At 41.5% G+C, this 21748-nt stretch overlaps 1 protein-coding gene across 1 annotated transcript in view; it reads right to left on the reverse strand.

The window, feature by feature from the left end:
- Positions 1-3626: 3626 nt before the first annotated feature.
- Positions 3627-21748, reverse strand: part of LOC119725506 (calcineurin-binding protein cabin-1-like) — a 52279-nt gene continuing 34157 nt past the window's right edge. The window contains exons 29-43 of the mRNA XM_038196919.1: positions 21180-21421; positions 19449-19511; positions 18609-18720; positions 16926-17087; positions 16031-16240; positions 15405-15494; positions 14058-14209; positions 13719-13924; positions 11660-13062; positions 10181-10332; positions 9008-9136; positions 7949-8069; positions 7077-7190; positions 5348-5425; positions 3627-4460 (exon numbers count right to left, since the gene is read on the reverse strand). Of these exons, the coding sequence (XP_038052847.1) occupies positions 4326-4460; positions 5348-5425; positions 7077-7190; positions 7949-8069; positions 9008-9136; positions 10181-10332; positions 11660-13062; positions 13719-13924; positions 14058-14209; positions 15405-15494; positions 16031-16240; positions 16926-17087; positions 18609-18720; positions 19449-19511; positions 21180-21421 (3369 nt within the window). The 3' untranslated portion in view covers positions 3627-4325. The remainder of the gene's footprint in view (positions 4461-5347; positions 5426-7076; positions 7191-7948; positions 8070-9007; positions 9137-10180; positions 10333-11659; positions 13063-13718; positions 13925-14057; positions 14210-15404; positions 15495-16030; positions 16241-16925; positions 17088-18608; positions 18721-19448; positions 19512-21179; positions 21422-21748) is intronic.

Consider the following 21748-nt stretch of genomic DNA (forward strand, 5'->3'; position numbering starts at 1 on the left):
TATTGCTGATAAATGCAAGTTGGTGTAAGCGACATTAGTGAGCCAAAATTCAGTCCCAGGCTTTATAATAAATTCTCTAAACGCGATTTTCTGTGGTTAGCGAGTTTCTGTGCTGGAACGAAAAATGTAAAAGACAGTTATATATTTCTTTCACCCTGAAAAATAGATTTTGCTTTTAAATTGCAGTTTTTCTAGCAATTATGCAATAGGAACTTTTTTGAATGAGACATCGAACAAGAACACAAACAAAAGAGGGACAATAGGACGTCCACGATCGGTGGTGACAAACGTTGGTGTGTATGTGTGTGTGTGTGTTTGAAAAGGTTGAAATGTAAGAAAACATCTGTCATTGAGGCATAGGTGATGTGCACTTTTCGTGATGCTAATTTTTTTTTCTCAAAACCTAGTTAAAGTTTTCCTTATTGTAAATTTGTTCGCACATTTTCAACATCTGTATAAACAAAAAAAACACAGTAATTATTCGACGGTACAAAATGTAAATGTACTTAATAATATGTGAAGCGAACTTTTTTTTTAGGAATGGAAACTTAGAATTTAACCAAAAAAATATCGGTTATTATAAGGTCATTTGTTGTCAGAAATAACTAGAACTGCACTCTTTTAATAAGAATTGTACAAAGATTTATATGTAATATAAAAATGTAGTTTAGTGTGAATATTTCTCTTGATGTGAAACAATAGAATGTGTGATTTCAACAACTAAAAAATAGGACTTTCTAGTTGAGACAATCTAAAAAGCCCGAGAAAATCATGGAATTTATTTGAAAAAAAAAAGGGGTGGGGGTAAAATGCTGATATTTTATAAGTTTTGTCGTGTGCAAGTGCATGGTTGTGGTGATGTATACTGGATTGGTAGTTTACTTAGAAATGTTGAGCTCGCAAAGAGTGTATCTTTAACATTTTTACAGAAATGTTAACTGTCTGTGTATTAAATGAGTCACTAATGAGCTTGATGTGTAAGAGCAATATTAAAAAAAGTGAACAAAAATTGTACATCAAGATGTGGTACATTGCGTATACATTTTCTGTTGTATTATTAACAGGGCGCTGTTCCATTGTAAATGATAATACTAATCTCCATATTTTAATTAAAGGGAATATACATCATTTGCTTTTAGCTGTAATTTTCAGAAATGGATGGAATTGGGGGGTTGGAAATATATAGCAAATATAGTTACACTGACTTTTTGAGGTTTTGGGTTCGAAAATGCTATAAAAACCAAGAAAAACAATCATTTTCCTGTAGTCTGGTTCCCTGACTCCATATAAGAAGAAACAGAGCAGTTTACATAAATTTGGGGAATTGTAAGGTCAGGGAACCAGTCTAGCTGGCTTGTACCCGTTCATAGGTGTGTAATCGATTGCAAACAAGTGCGATGGTCAATTGGGGCCAGTATTTGAAAAAAAGCCAGTTTTGATACAACAAGTCAGGTGTGTTTACAAACACAAATGCCCCGCAACCGTGACTGTTCCCATGACATAACACCACTCTTTTAACATCAACTTACATGTACCTTGGTCACATGGAACGTTCATTAATTGACAGCATTAGTGTCTTCTGTAGGTTTTATATGAATTAATCCCTAATCCCTATGATCTCAGAATAAATACAAGGTTTCGATTGTTTTAGCCACTGTGACCTTGACCCTTGACCTTTTGGCCCCAAATGCAAAAGGCTTCTTAGGATTACCAAGGACAATCCACAAACCAAATTTGAAGTTCATATGTAAAGTATTTCTCAAGTTATCGCGCTGACAAAATTTCTATTGTTTCAGCCACTGTGACCTTGACCCTTGACCTTTCGGCCCCAAATACAATAGGCTTCTTAGGATTACCAAGAACAATACACAAACCAAATTTGAAATTCATATGTAAAGTATTTCTCAAGTTATCGCGCTGACAAAATTTCTTTTGTTTTAGCCACTGTGACCTTGACCCTTGACCTTTCGGCCCCAAATGCAATAGGCTTCTTAGGATTGCCAAGGACAATCCACAAACCAAATTTGAAGTTCATATGTAAAGTATATCTCAAGTTATCACGCTGACAAAATTTCTTTTGTTTTAGCCACTGTGACCTTGACCCTTGACCTTTCGGCCCCAAATGCAAAAGGCTTCTCAGGATTGCCAAGGACAATCCACAAACCAAATTTGAAGTTCATATGTAAAGTATTTCTCAAGTTATCGCGTTGACAAAATTTCTATTGTTTCAGCCACTGTGACCTTGACCCTTGACCTTTCGGCCCCAAATGCAATAGGCCTCTTAGGATTGCCAAGGACAATCCACAAACCAAATTTGAAGTTCATATGTAAAGTATATCTCAAGTTATCACGCTGACAAAATTTCTTTTGTTTTAGCCACTGTGACCTTGACCCTTGACCTTTCGGCCCCAAATGCAAAAGGCTTCTCAGGATTGCCAAGGACAATCCACAAACCAAATTTGAAGTTAATATGTAAAGTATTTCTCAAGTTATCGCGCTGACAAAATTTCTATTGTTTCAGCCACTGTGACCTTGACCCTTGACCTTTCGGCCCCAAATGCAATAGGCCTCTTAGGATTGCCAAGAACAATACACAGACCAAATTTGAAGTTCATATGTTAAGTATTTCTCAAGTTATCGTGCTGACAAGATTTGTCCGGACACACACACCCACCCACCCACACACACACCCACACACCCACCCACCCACCCACCCACCCACCCACGGAAGGACAAGGCGGAAACAGTATGCCCCTTCGGCTTCGCCGCGGGGCATAAAAATACCACTTTCCTTGAAAATGACAGTATACCAGGTGCCATGATTTTACAGGATGCTTTACACTGTCATTCACTAACAGTCCAGCAAGGTATTTCAAAACGATTTGGTAGTTTTATTTTTTGATGTTTGCAAATGTTGTATTTTCCCTATAAAAACGAAAAGTTTTGCTGTTTTATTAGACTTGGTGCCAAGTCGGTAATTGTTTTGCGCATGGTACCAGTTACTCAGTGGCTCCACACATGCTGCAGTGTTCCCAGACCAAATGATGCTGACTATTTCTGTTAAAACTACGGACTTGGCGAATGTGTTTTCAATTCTGTACACAACATACGGGAGTATTTTGAATCGCTAGCGAATTCTATGCGAGCACTCTGATTGGTTCAGATTCCAGAGCATATTGTAGGCCGCCACGGCAGATCGTTCTCATTACTTCGAGGGTTTGTAGTTTGTGTTGTGCAACATTACAAAATTCCTCATAGGGCATACACGACCCAAATACATCAAGTATATCAAAATGATACATTTCATTTCTATACACAATTGATCAGGCTGAGTGTATTGGTCGTTAAAACGTCGCCAGATCTGCAAACATTTCCCCGACGTATTGAGAACTCCTCGTTACTGCCCATGTAACGGAATGAATGAGTCCACGTTTGCATAGTGGTGCGCCATTGGATCTCATCGCAAACATGTACTGCATATGTATTGCACTGCTTGCATGTATGAATAACGGTGCGAGAATGTAATCGTCAAATCGTTAGATTTGTCGCAACCCGGCCGATTACATACTAGTCTTATACCAGCCGCGCCGATGGAGTTCGACTAAAGTTCACGGACAAAATATGACTGTCTTACGACTTGTCATCAAGTCTACTGTTTTATTTGAAAACGTACTGCGTTGGAGAATGATGTCACAAACCCACCAGCATACCGGTAGCTATACTGAATATTTTTGCCAAAAACAAAAATTGCAAAATTGGCATTTTTGAGTACCCTGCTGCAAATGCAAGTACAAAGATTTACAAATTTGGTTTTGTAGAATGTTTTTAAATTAATACACCATGATTCTGACATATGCCTGCTGTGATCTGATTTTTCAAAAAATACCAGATAATAGTTGTGAAACATGATTCATTGATCACTGATGTGTTACATTTTTCTTGTTTCCTGGCGTGATTTTGTCCATGTTGAGGGGCCATCGAGAATCTGCATCTCTAATTGGTTGAGCAACTTGGTAGTGAGATAGCAAGATACCTGGGCTACAAAAACATATTTTGTCCATGTTGAGGGGCCATCAAGAATCGGCATCTCTCATTGGTTGAGCTTATCCCAAACGCAAAACCGACCCGACTTGAGATGATGGAAAAACCAACCTGACCCGAAGTTGGTTTAGGGTCGGTTTGGTTTCGGGTCAGGTTTCGACGACATCAAATGCCGCTGAATACGGTTTAAAAAAGCCCTGTAAATTTTCAAAATAATGAAATTTCAGAATAGCCCATGCTCAAGTTTGAGATGCCCTTCATTCTATGCCGCAGTTTTGTGCATGTCACTGTGTGCTGCTACATGTGGAACCCTGTGTTGAACTCTGTGTATCACCCTGTCTGTCGGGGGTCACGGCACTAATTCTCTCCTTGCTGGGCTGAGGCGATGAGAATGTAAACTCGGGCTGGGATGTTGGGGTCTGTTGGAAAAAAGCAATTCAAAATAAAAAAAAAAAATCAAATCTCAAGTAAGTTAATACTAGTGTTCATTGCTGATTGACATAATTAAAGCACCTTCTGTTGACCAGAAAAAATTAAGGTAACGACCAAGTTTTAAACGTGACGTGATCGAACAAGACTTTTGTCGGTACTAATTAGCCCCTGTACCGCCCCAAAACATCTGGCCTGTTACTCCTTATACCTCCCCAAACTGCCCAGCACTCTATGTCTTTATGGATCATCAAGTAATAAATACGGTGTACTGTACAATGCAATACAAGTGCTAACGGGTTAACCCTTTAGGCCCAAAAAAAAAAGTCTCCGGTTTCTGGTATGCGCGCGCGTCGCCGTAGCCATGCGCGTCGGCAAAATGAAAAAGTTTTTTTTTCAATGAAAGATGATGTCTCAAAACCGCCAAACTCACTGGTTTGACTGGAATCCTGCTGCTGCACAATTTTAACGTGTTTTTAGATTGGGTTATGGTCGAGAATAAGCTTTATGTGGCCTCTCTGGACTCCCATATATTTGCACTAAGCTTAGTCAGGCACCATTTGCAGTCATCAGCCAACATTTGAAGCAAAAAAATCAGGTAAAAATTTAAAAAAAACTGCGTTGCCGCACCACTTTTTGGGCAAGCTCCATACCAGAAACCGGAGACTTTTTTTTTTGGCCTTAGTCACTGTAGTGCCCAAAACCGCCTGAGCAGTCTATGTTTTTTTTAATTCTTCAGTGAATAAACACAATGTAATACAATGAAGTCCAGGTGCTTAAATGTACTTAAATGTGCTAAAATGTGCTAAAATGCCTGCTTGCTAGCTAGAGAAACAGACAAACAAACAGACAAAGCAATCGATTCGGACCATTTTACCTGAGGTGTCTTGCTGGCCAGTCGATGTTGGAGACAAAATCGAACCGCTTGATCCAGAACTGCGACATCCGAACCCGTCTTCAGGTAACAATGACAAGATAGAATTATGATAAAGTCATTATCTGTGTTTATGTCGCACTGCTGAACTTTTCAAGATAATAATATTGGCTGGCTGTTTTTATAGCTCGTGCAATATATTCTTGTTTCCCCTCATACCATCCAATATTATATAAATACACTAACAGATGCTCATGAGTTCACTCTTTCGGTGCCAAAGTCGTACATGTACGAGGTATATTTGTTAGTTCGAAATCGCCAGCCTCGTACATGTACGAGGTAATGTTCGTACCTAAAATCGCCACACCTCGTACGTGTACGAGGTAGAGTAAGCATGTTATCACAAGGGGGCGCTCTCGCTCTTTCTAATAATATCATTTTCATTCAGGTACGACCTGTATTTATTTGTTTCATTCGAGTTCTTGCGAGAGGGCGCAGCACAGACACTCGTATTTTCTGCGAAAAGTGCGGAATTCCCCTGTGTGCAGGACAGTGTTTCAGGGTGTATCACTACGTATGTGACTACTTTTGACTTTCCAATATACCAAGGATATACCAGTGAGAAACAACAACAAATTTAGTGAGTAAAACTTATTGACTTTTTTTTTTACAGAATTTTGAACAATTAACAAAAACGATTTAAGTTGGGCACTTCAGGGTTAAATTTGTCAAATTTCGCGGGCACTGCAAGAGTTAAAGGGAATAAACAACATTTGCAAACATCGAAAAATAAAACTACCAAGTTTTTACGAAATACCTTACTAGGATGTTGGTAAATGACAGTCTAAAGCATTCTGTAAAATTATGGCACCTGGTGTGAAGTCATTTTCAAGAAAATGGTATTTATGTATACTTTTCCCAACGGTGGTCAGCCGACCACCGTTGGAAAAACCTAACTATTTTTCAACTACTGCTCCAAATTTACCCTTTTTTTAGTCCAAATTTTGTTCGCTATTGGTTACATGTTCATGAACGGGTGCAGGCCAGCTAGACTGGTTCCCTTACCTTACAATTTTCTGGCATCTATAAATTGATCCATTTTATCTTTAGTGGAGTCAGGGAGCCAGACTACTTGAACGTTTTTGTTTTTCTTGGTTTTTTCCAGCATTTTCGAACGAAAAATGTCAAGCATGCAAGTGTAACAATATTTGATCTATTATACTATCCCCTCAAATAGTTCATTTCTGAAAATTACAGCAAAAGCCAATGATGTACATTCCCTTTAACCCTCCGACGCAGAAACTAGCCCTTTTGGGGACCCAATTTGGTTAATTACCTTAATAAAAAAAAAAATTCCCAACCAATTCTGGTGATCTTCCATCTAATCCTAGCCAGAGACACCCACTACGGATATATGCAGTCACCTTTAGTGTGTGACCCCGGGTCAGGCATATCTGAGCCTGACAACCTGGGCTGCCCATATACACGTGCACAAAACAAAGTCACTTGCCGGTAGCCAAGAGCACGACTTGACCACAGACTATGTATACAACATCTGTTTCCTGTCAATGACCTCCTTATTTATAGTCTACAGACATGTCGAGATTGTGTACATATAGATACTGTGTTGTGTAGCCTCAAACCAAGGCGCTAAATATCTGGGTCCCCGGAGGGACCCCTTACTGTAAGCGTGTTAGTAAATGTGCTTTCTGCGTCGGAGGGTTAATATTACCTGCATATTCCTGAAGATCTTGAAGGCAAGGCACAGCAGTTTGGTCGGCAGGCTAGGGTCTGTCTGCAGCTTGTTCTGAACCGTCTGGACCAGACGATATGCTGACAGGACGGCCTGAGACGGGACCGAATGAAAGGAATAAAACAATTCACACTTGTATCAAACTAAACATATCATTCACTGACTTGTCATCAAAATCAACAATGTTCTGTAGCTGGAAAAACTTTATCAAAAAAAAAGAAAATATTTTACAAAACTGTAAAAATCTGTTATAACTTCAGGAGAAACCCTTTTTAAAATGTTTTGTAGGGTATTTGGAAGTTTGAATACGAGAAATTGTTCAGAAGTTTTGAGACAAACTTTGATTCTTTCGTGAATAAAAACAATGTAGTACAGTTGCTAAGGCCCCCCCCAAAAAAAGTCTCCGGTTTCTGGTATGCGCGCGCGTCGCCGTAGCCATGCGCGTCGGCAAAGTGAAAAAGTTTTTTTTCAAAGAAAGATGATGTCTCAAAACCGCCAAACTCACTGGTTTGACTGGAATCCTGCTGCTGCACAATTTTAACGTGTTTTTAGATTGGGTTTTGGTCGAGAATAAGCTTCATGTGGCCTCTCTGGACTCCCATATATTTGCACTTAGTTTAGTCGGGCACCATTTGCAGTCATCAGCCGACATTTGAAGCAAAAAAATCAGGTAAAAAAAAAAAAAAAAAACGCGTCGCCGCACCACTTTTTGGGCAAACTCCATACCAGAAACCGGAGACTTTTTTTTTTGGCCTAATGGGTTAAGAACATGTCTATTTTTTTGGGGGGGGGAAATTCCGAAAAAAAAAACTATCATGGACAGCACATTTTTAAAATCTGATATGAATTACTTGTTGCTGTTGTTCCTTGTCTCCCTTCTTCGCTAGTTCAATCTCTTCTGCGAGGACCTCCACGCAGATCTTGTAGCAATGCCTGGCAAGAAACTGTCTGTCAAAATCACGCAGGAACTTCCTACAAATCAGGAACAAATTGCACAAAGAGAAAAGGCTTTGTATTTTTAGTCATGAGTTGACTTTCAGTTTGAGTACATAAAAAATAGAATCTAGTATTGTGAAAGCATGTGTAACTTACAGCGTGCATAGAATTTAGCCAACAAATGTGATGCGATCAAGCTAAATGAGTCGTTTGTCGGAAATGTTTATGTAGAGATACAGGCCAAAATAGGGCCACTTCATCACATCACTTCATCACATCTCTTGGTGTTCCGACTTCCATAATTTTTGAACTAAAGATGGTATCAGCATGCGATTTTCACAGCAGTAATGCTGAGATTGTGCTCTTTTGAAATCTGTAATAAAATTCTTTTTGACCGGGTCAACAAACGACTCATGTAGCTTGATCGCATCACAAATTTTGTTGCACGGCTGTTCAATGTAATTTATTATAAACAACTATATTTCAAACGACTTGGAGACAGCTGTTTGTGCAATTTCACAGCTGTCATGAAACAGTAGTTGAATTAGCTTTTCCCGCCATTTCAAAAACAGTTTTATCTTACTTTCTTCAGAATCGGGCGGCAACTCTCAAAATTCCCTCACGGGTAGAAACAGGACTTTATATTCCCTTCCAAGAGCAGGTTTCTTGTATCGAACTTGAGAAGTTGGGAAATGAAGGTTTTACTATGATCACGATTAGTCAGCAAAATCATGCATTTTATGATTTGCATGCCGTAACGTATTGCCTTCTACAATGACTGCAAGTGCTGGCCGGTCTTGGATTTTGCCCCGCCCAACTCTGGTTTGCGTATACGTGTCACAGTGCTTGCGACCGAGTTCAACCGAGCTGCTGTGGTCACCTGACCTAAAGCTGTGATATGATTGGTCAGTTCGCACAGCTCGATTGACAGGCAGGACGGACCAATTAGCGAGACTGGTTTAGATGCAACTCACTTTCCCAGTTCCGGGGTTCGGTTGAGTTTGACGGCAATCTGCAGCAGCATGGAGTGATCCCGTAATCTGCTGAGGACGTCGATGAGCAGCGTGACAGAGCGGTACATGTGCCAGGAGAAACTCCCCGATCTACAGGAAAGCGTGAGACACTACAAGTGTTAAGATTATCGAATTTAAACAAAGACAAGGATTGAGGACGTCAGTGAGTATAAGACAATCGGGGGCCTGTTTGTTTTGCCCACGATCATGATCAGCGATCTGACGCATTAATAGCTGCTCGGATCACGTTTTAACAGATCCTGCTCGCGAGGTGGGTTCGCATGATCAAAGATGGCGACATGCGCCACGTGCGAAGAGAAAAAGTTGGGTCTTTGTAGTAGATTTGAAGCATCATATGAGATTGTGCGCCAATATTTCTTCACATTTCTTTTAGAATGCATTTTTGGTGATTAAAAATAGTACGACTTGACTCGCTTTTTCAAGAAATTTTAGACAGCTTGTAAACATAGCCTCTCTGCCTACAAATCTGAAGCAGACAACATTCGTGTGCGCCTAAAGGATTTGGCGTCGAGAGTGATTCTGTTTTTTTCTTGCACGGCACTGGATCACATGATCTCGATCAGGATCTGGAATGAAACAAACAGGCCCAGATTTATACATGCGTCAATTCGGTTGATTCACAACGCAGTGCGCCATCAAGAGTTTGCCACAGAGAGTTCAATTTACGCAGTGCATTGTGGGAAATGGTTAACAAATTCATAGCGTGGGACATTTGATATTGTTCGTTTTTCCGGTCAGTAGTTTTGTAAGCGTATGATTTGAGTATCTGTTTGCCGCCCTTTTCTTTTCTTTTTATCAACATGTTTTTTTTAAGGCAGTAGAACGCTATGCACCAATCTTGAGCAAATTAGCTCAAGTTGTCTACTGACACTCGTTCAAACGGGCCATATTTTGTCGACCGTAAACTTGAAAAATTGATTCTCCGTTGCAAACTCTTGGTGGCGCACTGCATTGTGAATCGCCCGAATCCACGAGTCGATTCACGAATACCAGGGCGTGGACAATGACAAAGGATTGCTTTTTATCTCGGTTCATTTGAATAGCTTGGGGCTTGACTCGGGAATGGAGGACTTGTGATGGACTTGTCGAGCGATTTCTGACCGATTTCTTTACCTGTCGATTTCACTGATGGGAATTCTCCAGACTCCGTGGAACAGGTTCTTGGTCTTCCAGTGCTCGGCGAAGAGCCCCGGTGACGGCATGTGAGCCATGTGTTGCCAGGGCTGGCTGCTGCCTAGCAACAGGTCACGACTCCACTTCAGACCCTGCAAGTGGATGAACAACCGAAGAGGGCAAGCACATCAGATAAAACCAGGTCCCACAAAAATGATCTTAAGAACTTTTTAATGACATAGTCATTTTCCACCTACCGGGTAGTTTGATATTTTGATAAAATGTGGACATTTGTTCTGATCAACATGTTCAAAGACAGTTCCCATATTTGTTTTGGGGTCTATCCGCTTCATCATACAAGCGTGCGTACGTGATTACTAGCGCCAATTGGATAAACACTCCAGTTGCGTTAAAGATATAGTCCATCATTTGTAATTTGTGCATTTTGTTTGTTTGAAGCAACAAAAGTGTTCAAAATCTAATGAAGGATACTGAACAACTAACCTGATGAAGTTTCAGCTAAGCTTCAGCTGTACATTCCGAGAAAAACAGCATTCTAAGATCTCAATTTCAAATCAAAAGTTGCTGAATCATGTTTTGAATTGTTTTGAATTGCAGCTATACGCGATGTCGCGCACTGATCCGACGAATTATAACAACCGCGCGCGCGTGTGCGTCGTTCCAATACTTGTGCGCGCTGCGCTGAATAACAAAACGATCTACTAATTTAAATTTTCCTACGGTGCTTCTTAAGAATCACCGTTGGAAATGCCTTCTTTCGTTGATTACTTCAAAATGACAGCTTGCCAGAAAGAATAATTTCACAGGGAGTTTTAAGTCCCCTTACTATCTTTCAACCAAGTTTGTTTTTCAACAATAATTACGCCAGTTACTTTTCGGATGGCTGCAAATGATGGACTATACCTTTAAGAAAGAGAATAATATTATTCTTAAAGTACTGTTTGTTGCACTTCAATCAGACATTCCATTGACAAGTTGTGGCTTTTTAAAGTTTGCATCTATCGACATGTCAAAAAAGTAAAATATTGAGAGAAAAATAAAAATTTGGCAGAGGTCAAAAGAGGGTTTGCAGGTATAAGGAATAAAATTCTCATTTGTGATTTGCAAGAAAAGTTTGCCCATGGGCTTACTGCCGTGTACTGACACAACAACGCATCACCAAAGAAAAGACAATTTATGACAGCAAAACGCCCAAAATTCTGGCAACTTTTGATGCTGAAATAGCTGTAACATTGAGGTTTCTGCCTGAAATGACAGGACGCGTTTGCTCATGAATATGGAAATTCGCATTAGCATAAAGACACCAAAACACCCTTGAAAATGGCAAAACGATTCTTAAAATTGGCAATGTCATAAATTTAATATGGCTATGGATAGGCACTACAGAATGCCAATGGTAACTAGTCCAAGCCGTACCCAAACCCGCGATGATTTTGGCATGGCCTGTTCGGTTCTTACCTGGGCTGTTTCAGACACGGCGTACGCGTTGGCCATCCGGTACAGCGACTTGTAGTGCTGGGGGAACCGGGACAGACACAGCTTCATGGCTTCAAGGCAACGCTCCATCAACCACGCCCTCTGCTCCTCCTGACTCCGCCCACAAGTTGCCTCCGTCTTCTTTCCTTCGTCCTCTGGCTGTCGCCCGTCGCTCGCTTTTCCGTCATCTTTATCACTCACAGTTTTATCATCAGCGTCTTGTTTCTTATCAGGTTTAACATCCACTACCATTTTCTCGTCTGTTTCCAAACCGTCTCCTAGATCTTGTTCAGTTTCTTTCGTCGTCGTCAGATCATCTGCTACTTGTTTTTCAAGAATCTCTGACGTTTTCTCATTCTTTTTCAAATCATCCTGAAGATTTCCTTCTCTTGCCTTCTTCATTGTTGATTCCTCTTCTTTACACTTTTCAGAGGTCTTATTGTCTGCCTCCTTTGCATCCATCTTGGAGTCATCCCCAACATCGTCCTCGATCTCTCTGCTGGATGCTGCAGAGCCCGTAAACTGCATCTGCTCTTCGGAGTCTCCAGACGAAATGGTGATGGCGGAGATGTTGCTGACTGATTCCTCGCTGGCCTGTGTGGCCGTTTCCTTGATAACCACATTTTTCTGTTCGCCAGCTGCCTCTCGCACCTTGCTGCCTGCAGCTGTTGGTGAATCTTTCATCTTTGCGATCACCTCCTTCGTCATCTTCGTCGACTCTTCGGAATCCATCTGATCCTCCGATTCCTCGGATGAGATGATGATAACGCTAGTGCTTGTCTCTGATTCCAAGTTCGTCTGAGCAGCTGTTTCCGTGGTAACTGCATTTGTTACTTCCGGTTCTCCACTTGTCGCGAACTGCTGCCTCTCTGATGAGACTTTCCCTCCTGCATCACTTAAAGGTCCACCATCCTCATGTTCCTTTTCCGTCAGTTTTTTCTCATTTGTTTTCTCTTCCTCTTTGACATCTCCAGGTTTCGCCTCCGGTAATCCCTTCAGATCGGGCTCCGTGCGACTCTCCGCCTCCGACTGATTGCCTTCACCAGATGCTGGCATTAATTTATCATCGGCACCCTCTTGCGTCTCAGATTCCTTCTGCCGGTCTAGGCTTTTGGGAGAAGCTGCTTTGCTGGTCTCGAAGTCAGACCGTGGCTCCGCGGACTGTCCGTCGTTGGGACACGCAGTCTCCGGTCCCGCAAGATCCTCGACACGTCTCCTCTTCTCAGGAGGCTGGTCCTGGATGTCCGTGTGGATCTTGGCAAAGGACTTCAGGAGCTCGGCCGCGGAGGTGGGACCACCGACGGCATCTTTGTCCTGAGATTGGGGATTTGAGGTCCCCGATGCATGGTCATCATGAGACAGCATCGGAAACTCTGAGGATGCATCTGAAATAAAGTCAAGGGGATCAAGAAAGCATTACAGAATTTACACAACTAAAGACGGTATCAACATACTACGGAAAACGAAAAGCTCTAAATACATTTCACTAAATTCACTGCTGTCTGTTTTGATATGTGGGCCATGGTGTTTTGAACACTGGAGGGTAGCATTGTCGTCAAGGGTGTAAAAAAAACATAAACCAAATTGAAAGTACAAAAAACAATGAACATTGTCAATAATCCAGTTCGGGATATCAACTGCGCATGTGCACAATGATATGGGTCAAGGGTCATTCGGGATAATCAAATGTTTCAAAGGCGCATGAACGCGGGAGAACGGCGCTTGCATGTAAATTACCAGCAGAATGGGCGTGCGCGTTACATCGCGCAACATCACGTCAGTGAGGTTATCTTGAATGACCTCGGGTCATTGAAATACCGTCTTGTACAATACCGTCTTGTACAATATCATTTTTTTCCTATATTTATTTAGTCTATCAAAAATAAAGAGTGGCTGCACTTTGAATTCGCGGGAGATATAATGCCATCAACTTTAGTGAATTCACAGAGTGAGAACTTGCTGTGACGTCACGAATAATGGTTTGCATTAGCATCTGCGCAAAGAATGACCGAGCCTCAATTTTCAGTTACACCGCCCTCACCTGTTGTCGTCATGACCAGCTGCCTCTTCCGGCCTCGCGATCGCACGTAGTCGTGGTCCGTCGGGGTGGCGACGAATAACGGACTGCCGGGGACTTTGGGCTTGACCTCTTGACCTTTGGCATCGCCCTGACCTTTGTCCTCGAGTTGAACTTTGACACTCGGCACCGGCGACTTGGTGTCCGGGTCGTTGTCAGCTGACGAGGGTCTGGTATGCGATTAAAAAAAGAATTAAAGGAGAAAAGTTTTCAGATTTCAATAACATACGACGCTCTGAAAATGTCTAAAATATGTGGGGGGGGGGGGGGGCAGTAAAATTGGGTGGTCAAAGGTCAACCTACGGTTCACTGGTGTCCGTTTTCTCCTGGGCAGAAACGAATGGCTCGTCCATGGCGTCCATGACATAGCGCTGCAGCATGGCATAATCGCCACGGAAACTTGTCTCCGGTTTATCGAGGAGTTTCAAGATGGAGGCGTGGAGCCTGAAGTACATCTGGCGAGACAACACAAAGTTAATAGATGAGTAATCAATTATTCATTGTGAGTCATAAATATTCATTATTTAAATTCGCAAACTGTGCTGAGGAAATTATTGCTTATTTATGAGGTCTCATGAATTATGCATATTTGCTGCCCCCATGGCCAACTGGTAAAGATCCAGTCATTCTATTTCTGTTTCAACTCATTTGAAGTTGTCCAGATAAATACTAATTTATTCATAAGGATTATGAATTATGCATGACTGCTGACCTCCATGACCAATAGGGAGAGACCCTTGCAGAGATTATAGTGTGTCATGAATATTTATGTTTTCATTCATCAACCTATCCAGGGCAAACCATGATTTATTCATTAGAACTTATGAATTATGCATGATTGCTGACCTCTATGGCCAATAGGGAGAGACCCCTTGGATAGTTCAGTGTGTCGTGAATATTTTCAATTTTCATTCATCAACCTATCCAGGGCAAACCATGATTTATTCATTAGAACTCATGAATTATGCGTGATTGCTGACCTCTAAGGCCAATAGGGAGAGACCCCTTGGAGAGTTCAGTGTGTCGTGAATATTTCCAATTTCAATTCATCAACCTATCCAGGGCAAACCATGATTTATTCATTAGAACTCATGAATTATGTATGATTGCTGACCTCTAAGGCCAATAGGGAGAGACCCCTTGGAGAGTTCAGTGTGTCGTGAATATTTCCAATTTCAATTCATCAACCTATCCAGGGCAAACCATGATTTATTCATTAGAACTCATGAATTATGCATGATTGCTGACCTCTAAGGCCAATAGGGAGAGACCCCTTAGAGAGTTCAGTGTGTCGTGAATATTTTCAATTTCAATTCATCAACCTATCCAGGGCAAATCATGATTTATTCATTAGAACTCATGAATTATGCATGATTGCTGACCTCTAAGGCCAATAGGGAGAGACCCCTTAGAGAGTTCAGTGTGTCGTGAATATTTTCAATTTCAATTCATCAACCTATCCAGGGCAAACCATGATTTATTCATTAGAACTCATGAATTATGCATGATTGCTGACCTCTAAGGCCAATAGGGAGAGACCCCTTGGAGAGTTCAGTGTGTCGTGAATATTTTCAATTTCAATTCATCAACCTATCCAGGGCAAACCATGATTTATTCATTAGAACTCATGAATTATGCATGACTGCTGACCTCCAAAGCCTCCAGGGAGAGATCCGGTGGGTTGTGGTAGGCAACCTTCTTGGGATATTTGGCCTCGTCTTCATGCAGGTAATAAGCAGCCTGTTCAAAAAAATTGTATTGAATCAAATTTAATCAGTTGGGATCAGATCAGATGTAATCAAATGAAACAATAGATAAACATGAAACAAATGAAAAAAAAGGTAAAAAAAAATCAACAAACAATAAAATGGTACAAAGTCTTTTATTTTGTACTCAGAAACTCCAATTTTCTATACTTTTTCTATACAAATGCACCAACCATCACCCAAGGTATCCCATCATGCATCTGCCACCCTCCCATATCCCATCATGCATCTGCAATCATCTGACCTCTGACCTACCTTCGAAAAAAGGTAATGGAAAAAGTCTTGGTTTTTTTTCTCGGAAACTCAAATTTCAAATTCACAAATTATCTTCATGGTATCCCATCATGTCTCTGCCAAGCTCCCTCATATCCCATCATGCATCTGCCATCATCTGACCTCTGACCTGCCTTCTTGAAATGTTCTTGCCTAGCATGTAGTGCACCAGCCATCCCCCCTAGCAATGCTTGCCCCCGATGGTATCCCACAATTCCTTGCTACACTTCCCCTTACCTTCTTGTAGTGCTCCAGGAACTCCTCCGGGTTGGTCTGTTGTTTCTCGGCCACCTTGCCCAGCATGTAGTGCACCAACCATTCTTCCTCCTCCCCGTCCACTTCGCACTGCCTGGCGGCCTCGAAGCACTTCTCGGCCAGGCCAAGGCACTCCGATCGCTTCTCCTGCAAGAACTCCACGATGTCGTCCGTCAGGGAAAACTGGTCCCTCTGCAAATTTGATTGAGTGATCGAGCAAGCTTTTATCAAAGGTTTACGGTCGACCATGGCCAAGCGGTTACAGTGTTTGACTCACGCATGATGGTGCGTGGGTTCAAATCCTGCCAGGAACATCGTGTTTTTGCCCTTGGGCAAGACACTTAACTACAATTGCCTCTCTCCACCCAGGAGTATAAATGGGTACCTGTGAGGGCCGAGGACCGATTGGGCGCTGATATCGGCTGCCGCGTGGTCCCATGGCCTGATGAACGGGGTAATAATTGTAAAGCACTTTGAGATTGTTGATATGATGGAAAGTGCTTTATAGGCACTACCATCATTATTATTATTACAATGGTTGCATTAGTGTACGCAGCTATCTGTGACCAGTACCGATTTCATGACACTTGTCATAACTTAAAATGCATCACAGCGCTACGACATATCACATCTGCACAACGCATCCAACTGCCATGCATCTTGCAAACATAAGACTTGTCGAAAGCATGACATATTGTAAGTGTTTCATTGCAATAATTTCAGTGACCGTTTTACATGTGGAACAGTAAACATTTGGTAGAGAGGCGTCGACCCTTCCTTTGAAAAGATTTAGAAAATGATTTGAAAAATGGCAGACATATACTTAGGGTTTGAAAGAAAAACAAGCTAAGTGACTGATTCATTAATGGCATTTTACCTGTTTAAGTTGCCGCGAAGCGTACGAGTGCACCATGTACGCCATTGACCCGTACTCAATCCACAACGATCGGTTGGCCTGATCAATCTCAAGGGCACGCTGAAAACAGCGTAACGCGGCCACGGAGTGCTTGTAGATGGTCCCTTCAGTCTTAGAGTCACACTAGGTAGAAATAAAAGCCAATCTAAATCAGGGTCATTTGCATTTATCCCAAAAGTCACCTACCAAATTTTTATCAAAAAGCTTAAAGGGAATATACAACATTTGCAAACATCGAAAAATAAAACTACCAAGTTTTTATGAAATACCTTAGTAGGATGTTGGTAAATGACAGTCTAAAGCATCCTGTAAAATTATGGCACCTGGTGTGAAGTCATTTTCAAGAAAATGGTATTTTTGTACGCATTTCCAACGGTGGTCGGCCGACCACCGTTGGAAAAACCTTACTTTATTTCAACTTCTGCTCCAAATTTACCTTTTTTCAGTCCAAATTTTGTTTGCTATTGGTTACATGTTCATGAACGGGTGCAGGCCAGCTAGACTGGTTCCCTTACCTTACAATTTTCTGGCAACTATAAATTGATCCATTTCATCTTTAGTGGAGTCAGGGAACCAGACTACTTGCACAATTTTGTTTTTCTTGGTTTTTCCAGCTTTTTCGAACACAAAACTTCAAACATGTCAGTGTAACAATATTTGATATATTATACTAACCCCTCAAATACTCCATATCTGAAAATTACAGCAAAAGCCAATGATGTACATTCCCTTTAAAGCTACAGTCCATCATTTGCAGCTATCCAAAAAGTAACTGACGTAATTATTGTTGAAAAACATACTTGGTTGATAGTAAGGAGAAAGATAGTAAGGAGACTAAACTCCCTGTGAAATTATTCTTTCTGGCAAGCTGTCATTTTGAAAAAATCAATGAAAGAAGGCCTTTCCTACAAATTTTTGTTAGTGGTTCGTTTTTTTATTCGGCAAAGCGCGTGCAAGCATTGACACGACGCACACACGCGCGGTTGCTATAATTCGTCGGATCAGTGCGCGACATTGCGTAGCTACAATCGGCTCAGTGAGAACGTGTCCCGGACGCTGAATTCAGGCCCAATTCAAAACATGATTCAGCAACTTTTGATTTGAAATCGAGATCCTAGAATGCTGTTTTTCTCGAAATATACAGCTGAAGCTGAGCTGAAACTTCATCAGGTTAGTTGTTCAGCACCCTTCTTTAGATTTTGAGCACGTTTGTTGCTTGAAACGAACAAAATACACAAATTACAAATGATGGACTATACCTTTAAAGATCACACTGGCACTAAACAACCCGTGAAATTACACCATCTGGCTTACTGTCATTAAAAAGAAAATTAGTAATGTATGTGATTTCCAACGATCAGTCAATTGACTGATTTTTGGAAATAAAGAGTGCTATTGACAAAATGTTTCATGATAAAAAGGTTGTGCATAGTTTTTCAGTTTTTCTCGAAAAGTGTAATATCCACTGAGTTGAAACTTCAACATGTTAGGTTTTGAACAAATTTCTTTCCATTTTGAGGGGTGTTATTATTGAAAACAAACAAAATGCAGGAAAGCAAATGGTCTGATACGCCTAAACTAAACTGAACTAGTAAAGAGTTTGAGCAATTTTTTTTCTTCATTATGAAAAAAAGTTGAACTGACCATGTTGAATTTGAGCTCGAGTCGTCCACTCCGAGCTAACGCCATTCCTGCCCAGCTGTCCAGTCTGTTCGGACACACGCACAGGTCCTGCATGTACAGCTTGATGGCTTTGCTGTGCGCGGAAGAAAAGAAAGACAAACAACAAAGCCACATTAAAAGCACAAAACACTTTATTAGGGGAGTTAAGGCCAAAAAAAAAAAAGTCTCCGGTTTCTGGTATGCGCGCGCGTCGCCGTAGCCATGCGCGTCGGCAAAATGAAAAAGTTTTTTTTTTCAATGAAAGATGATGTCTCAAAACCGCCAAACTCACTGGTTTGACTGGAATCCTGCTGCTGCACAATTTTAACGTGTTTTTAGATTGGGTTATGGTCGAGAATAAGCTTTATGTGGCCTCTCTGGACTCCCATATATTTGCACTTAGTTTAGTCGGGCACCATTTGCAGTCATCAGCCGACATTTGAAGCAAAAAAATCAGGTAAAAAAAAAAAAAGCCGCGTCACCGCACCACTTTTTGGGCAAGCTCCATACCAGAAACCGGAGACTTTTTTTTTGGGGCCTAAGGGAGACTACCGGGAGCCCTTCGAACGCATTGCCAACGACGCCTCATGCTCACGTAAAGACGCTACGGGTCTTTGCACTGCACATTCAGAACAAATAAGCTGTGCGTGCGTCGCGCAAAACCCGCACGATCGAGTACATGCATGCAGTCTGTCCCTCCTACTCGCATAGGGTCAACTTACTTAAAAGATTTACCCGCTTGAGAACATGACCAAGCAGACACTATGTGAGAGGACATTTTGACTACAATGAAAGTTATTATGATTTCACTTTAATACTCACAAAAGCTCTTTGTTCTTGAAGTAGAAATCCGCCAGCAAATAATAGACCTCCTTGACAACAGGCCTGAAACAAAGACATATCAGAATACAGATAATAACTTTAAATATTTTACTTAATTGTTCTAAATTTCCATTGAATTATTTTGTGATTTTAGCCATTCACCCACATCCATCCCATTAAAGGGAAAATACAACATTTGCAAGCATCAAAAAATAAAACTACCAAATCATTTTGAAATACCTTGCTGGACTGTTAGTGAATGACAGAGTAAAGCATCCTGTAAAATCATGGCACCTGGTATACTGTCATTTTCAAGAAAAGTGGTATTTTTGTAGCAATTTCCAACGCTGGTCGGACGGCCAGCGTTGGAAAAAACTGGTATTTTTTTTTCAAATACTGGCCCCAATTGACCATCGCACTTGTTTGCAATCGATTACACATCTATGAACGGGTACAAGCCAGCTAGACTGGTTCCCTGACCTTACAATTCCCCAATGTATGTAAACTGCTCTGTTTCTTCTTATATGGAGTCAGGGAACCAGACTACAGGAAAATGATTGTTTTTCTTGGTTTTTATAGCATTTTCGAACCCAAAACCTCAAAAAAGTCAGTGTAACTATATTTGCTATATATTTCCAACCCCCCAATTCCATCGATTTCTGAAAATTACAGCAAAAGCAAATGATGTATATTCCCTTTAAAAAAATGCCTTTACACATTTTTTTCTTTCTTAATTCAATTTCAGCTAGTGGCTTTCTACTCACTGTAGAGTTCGACTGAGTTAATTCTTGGATTTAATGAATTCTTAAAGAAATGGAAAGAGCCTGCTTCATCCAAAGTGTAGTCTGGTTCCCAGTCCCCAAAAATCCGGCTATTTGGACAAATCTTTCAAGTCGGGTAGTTAGGATATCCTATTTTTGAATGTGGCAGTTACCCGACCGACAATCTATCACGGGCTGTCCGGTGAGCATCAGGGGTCAATATCACGTGGCTGCTCAGCACAAAAATTTGCTTAGCGCAAAAAAAAATCTGGCTTATAAAAGTAGGTTACCAGCCAAAACTCCATGTGCTTTTCATGCTAAGCAAACAACAGCTGAATACCAATCACAAGCAATAGACATCACATGGAAATTTGGTTGGTAATCCTGTTTTTTTGCCAAGGCAGATTTTTCATGCTTAGCACATATTTGTGCTTAGGGGTGCAGACCAGTAAATCGGTACGAAATTGCCTACGCCGGCCAAATCACGATTTGCATGCCCTCAAAATCTTCAGTATTTGAGCATGCTGTGGGCCATGAACTTGAGGGTTTGTAAAAAATATGGGTGGAAGCCGTGCACAGGACTGGGAGCTTGCAGTTCTGTGTAATTTGGATGTAATTTGGACCCTAAAAGCGCTCTATTTTGCAATGGAGTGTAGGCATCGTTTTTTCAAAATGGCGATGGGCTTCAGGACTATTTTCAGGGGTGATCATTTTCAGATGGAAATTTCTCCTAAAAGTCATCAGGTTGACCCCCCGAAAATTGAAAAGAAAATGAAAGATGATGAAATAAGCTCTAATTTGATGTGTGTCTCGAACACCTTGGAGAGTTGTGAGTATTTTTCCCGAATTTTTGAAGTGGGAGCATTTACCATTGGGGTCTATGGAAGTTTATTTACTGGTCTGCTACCTTAGCAGCTGCAGGAAATTGGCCCCAGGTCAGGGAACCCAAATGCCCCAAGAGCTCACTCACCTGACGATCGGTCGATCCTCGGGGATCGACGGGGGCACGTCCGTCTTGGCCTCGATGTACCCCTGCAGCGTTTCCATGGTAATGGGTGGGTCGTCCATCGGCGGGATGATGCGGACTATCTTGAGGAGGAGGCTTTCCAGGTCACCGGACATGGAGGAGGTCTTGTAGGAGTCGAATTCGGGGAGGACGCTGGGCTTGAAGTAGTCGAAGATGAGGCGGGCATCTTCCAGGTCCATGGGAAGCTTTCGAGAGGAAAAGCAAAAGACAAAACATTAACCCTAGCCGCTCTGAACCCTTCAAAATCCTCATTGCCAAAGTGGAATAATTTGGAGGATTGAGGTTACATGGCAAAAGTGCGTTACTGATTTCGTAGGATGCACTTCGTCGAGGTCTTGGGCCGGACCTTGTGTTGTTTTTGCTCAGCCATGCATAAATATAGGCCTGGATTATGCTTGAAATAGTGCTCCAGGATGTTACTGGCCAAGCCTCAGCATATTGACAGTCACTGCCGCAGGATTTTGCAGGATTCAGGCAGTGGTCACCCCTCCACGGACCATACACAAGAAACA

The sequence above is a fragment of the Patiria miniata genome, unplaced genomic scaffold, assembly GCF_015706575.1.
Source record: "Patiria miniata isolate m_02_andy unplaced genomic scaffold, ASM1570657v1 HiC_scaffold_19, whole genome shotgun sequence".
Taxonomy (NCBI): Eukaryota; Metazoa; Echinodermata; class Asteroidea; order Valvatida; family Asterinidae; genus Patiria; species Patiria miniata.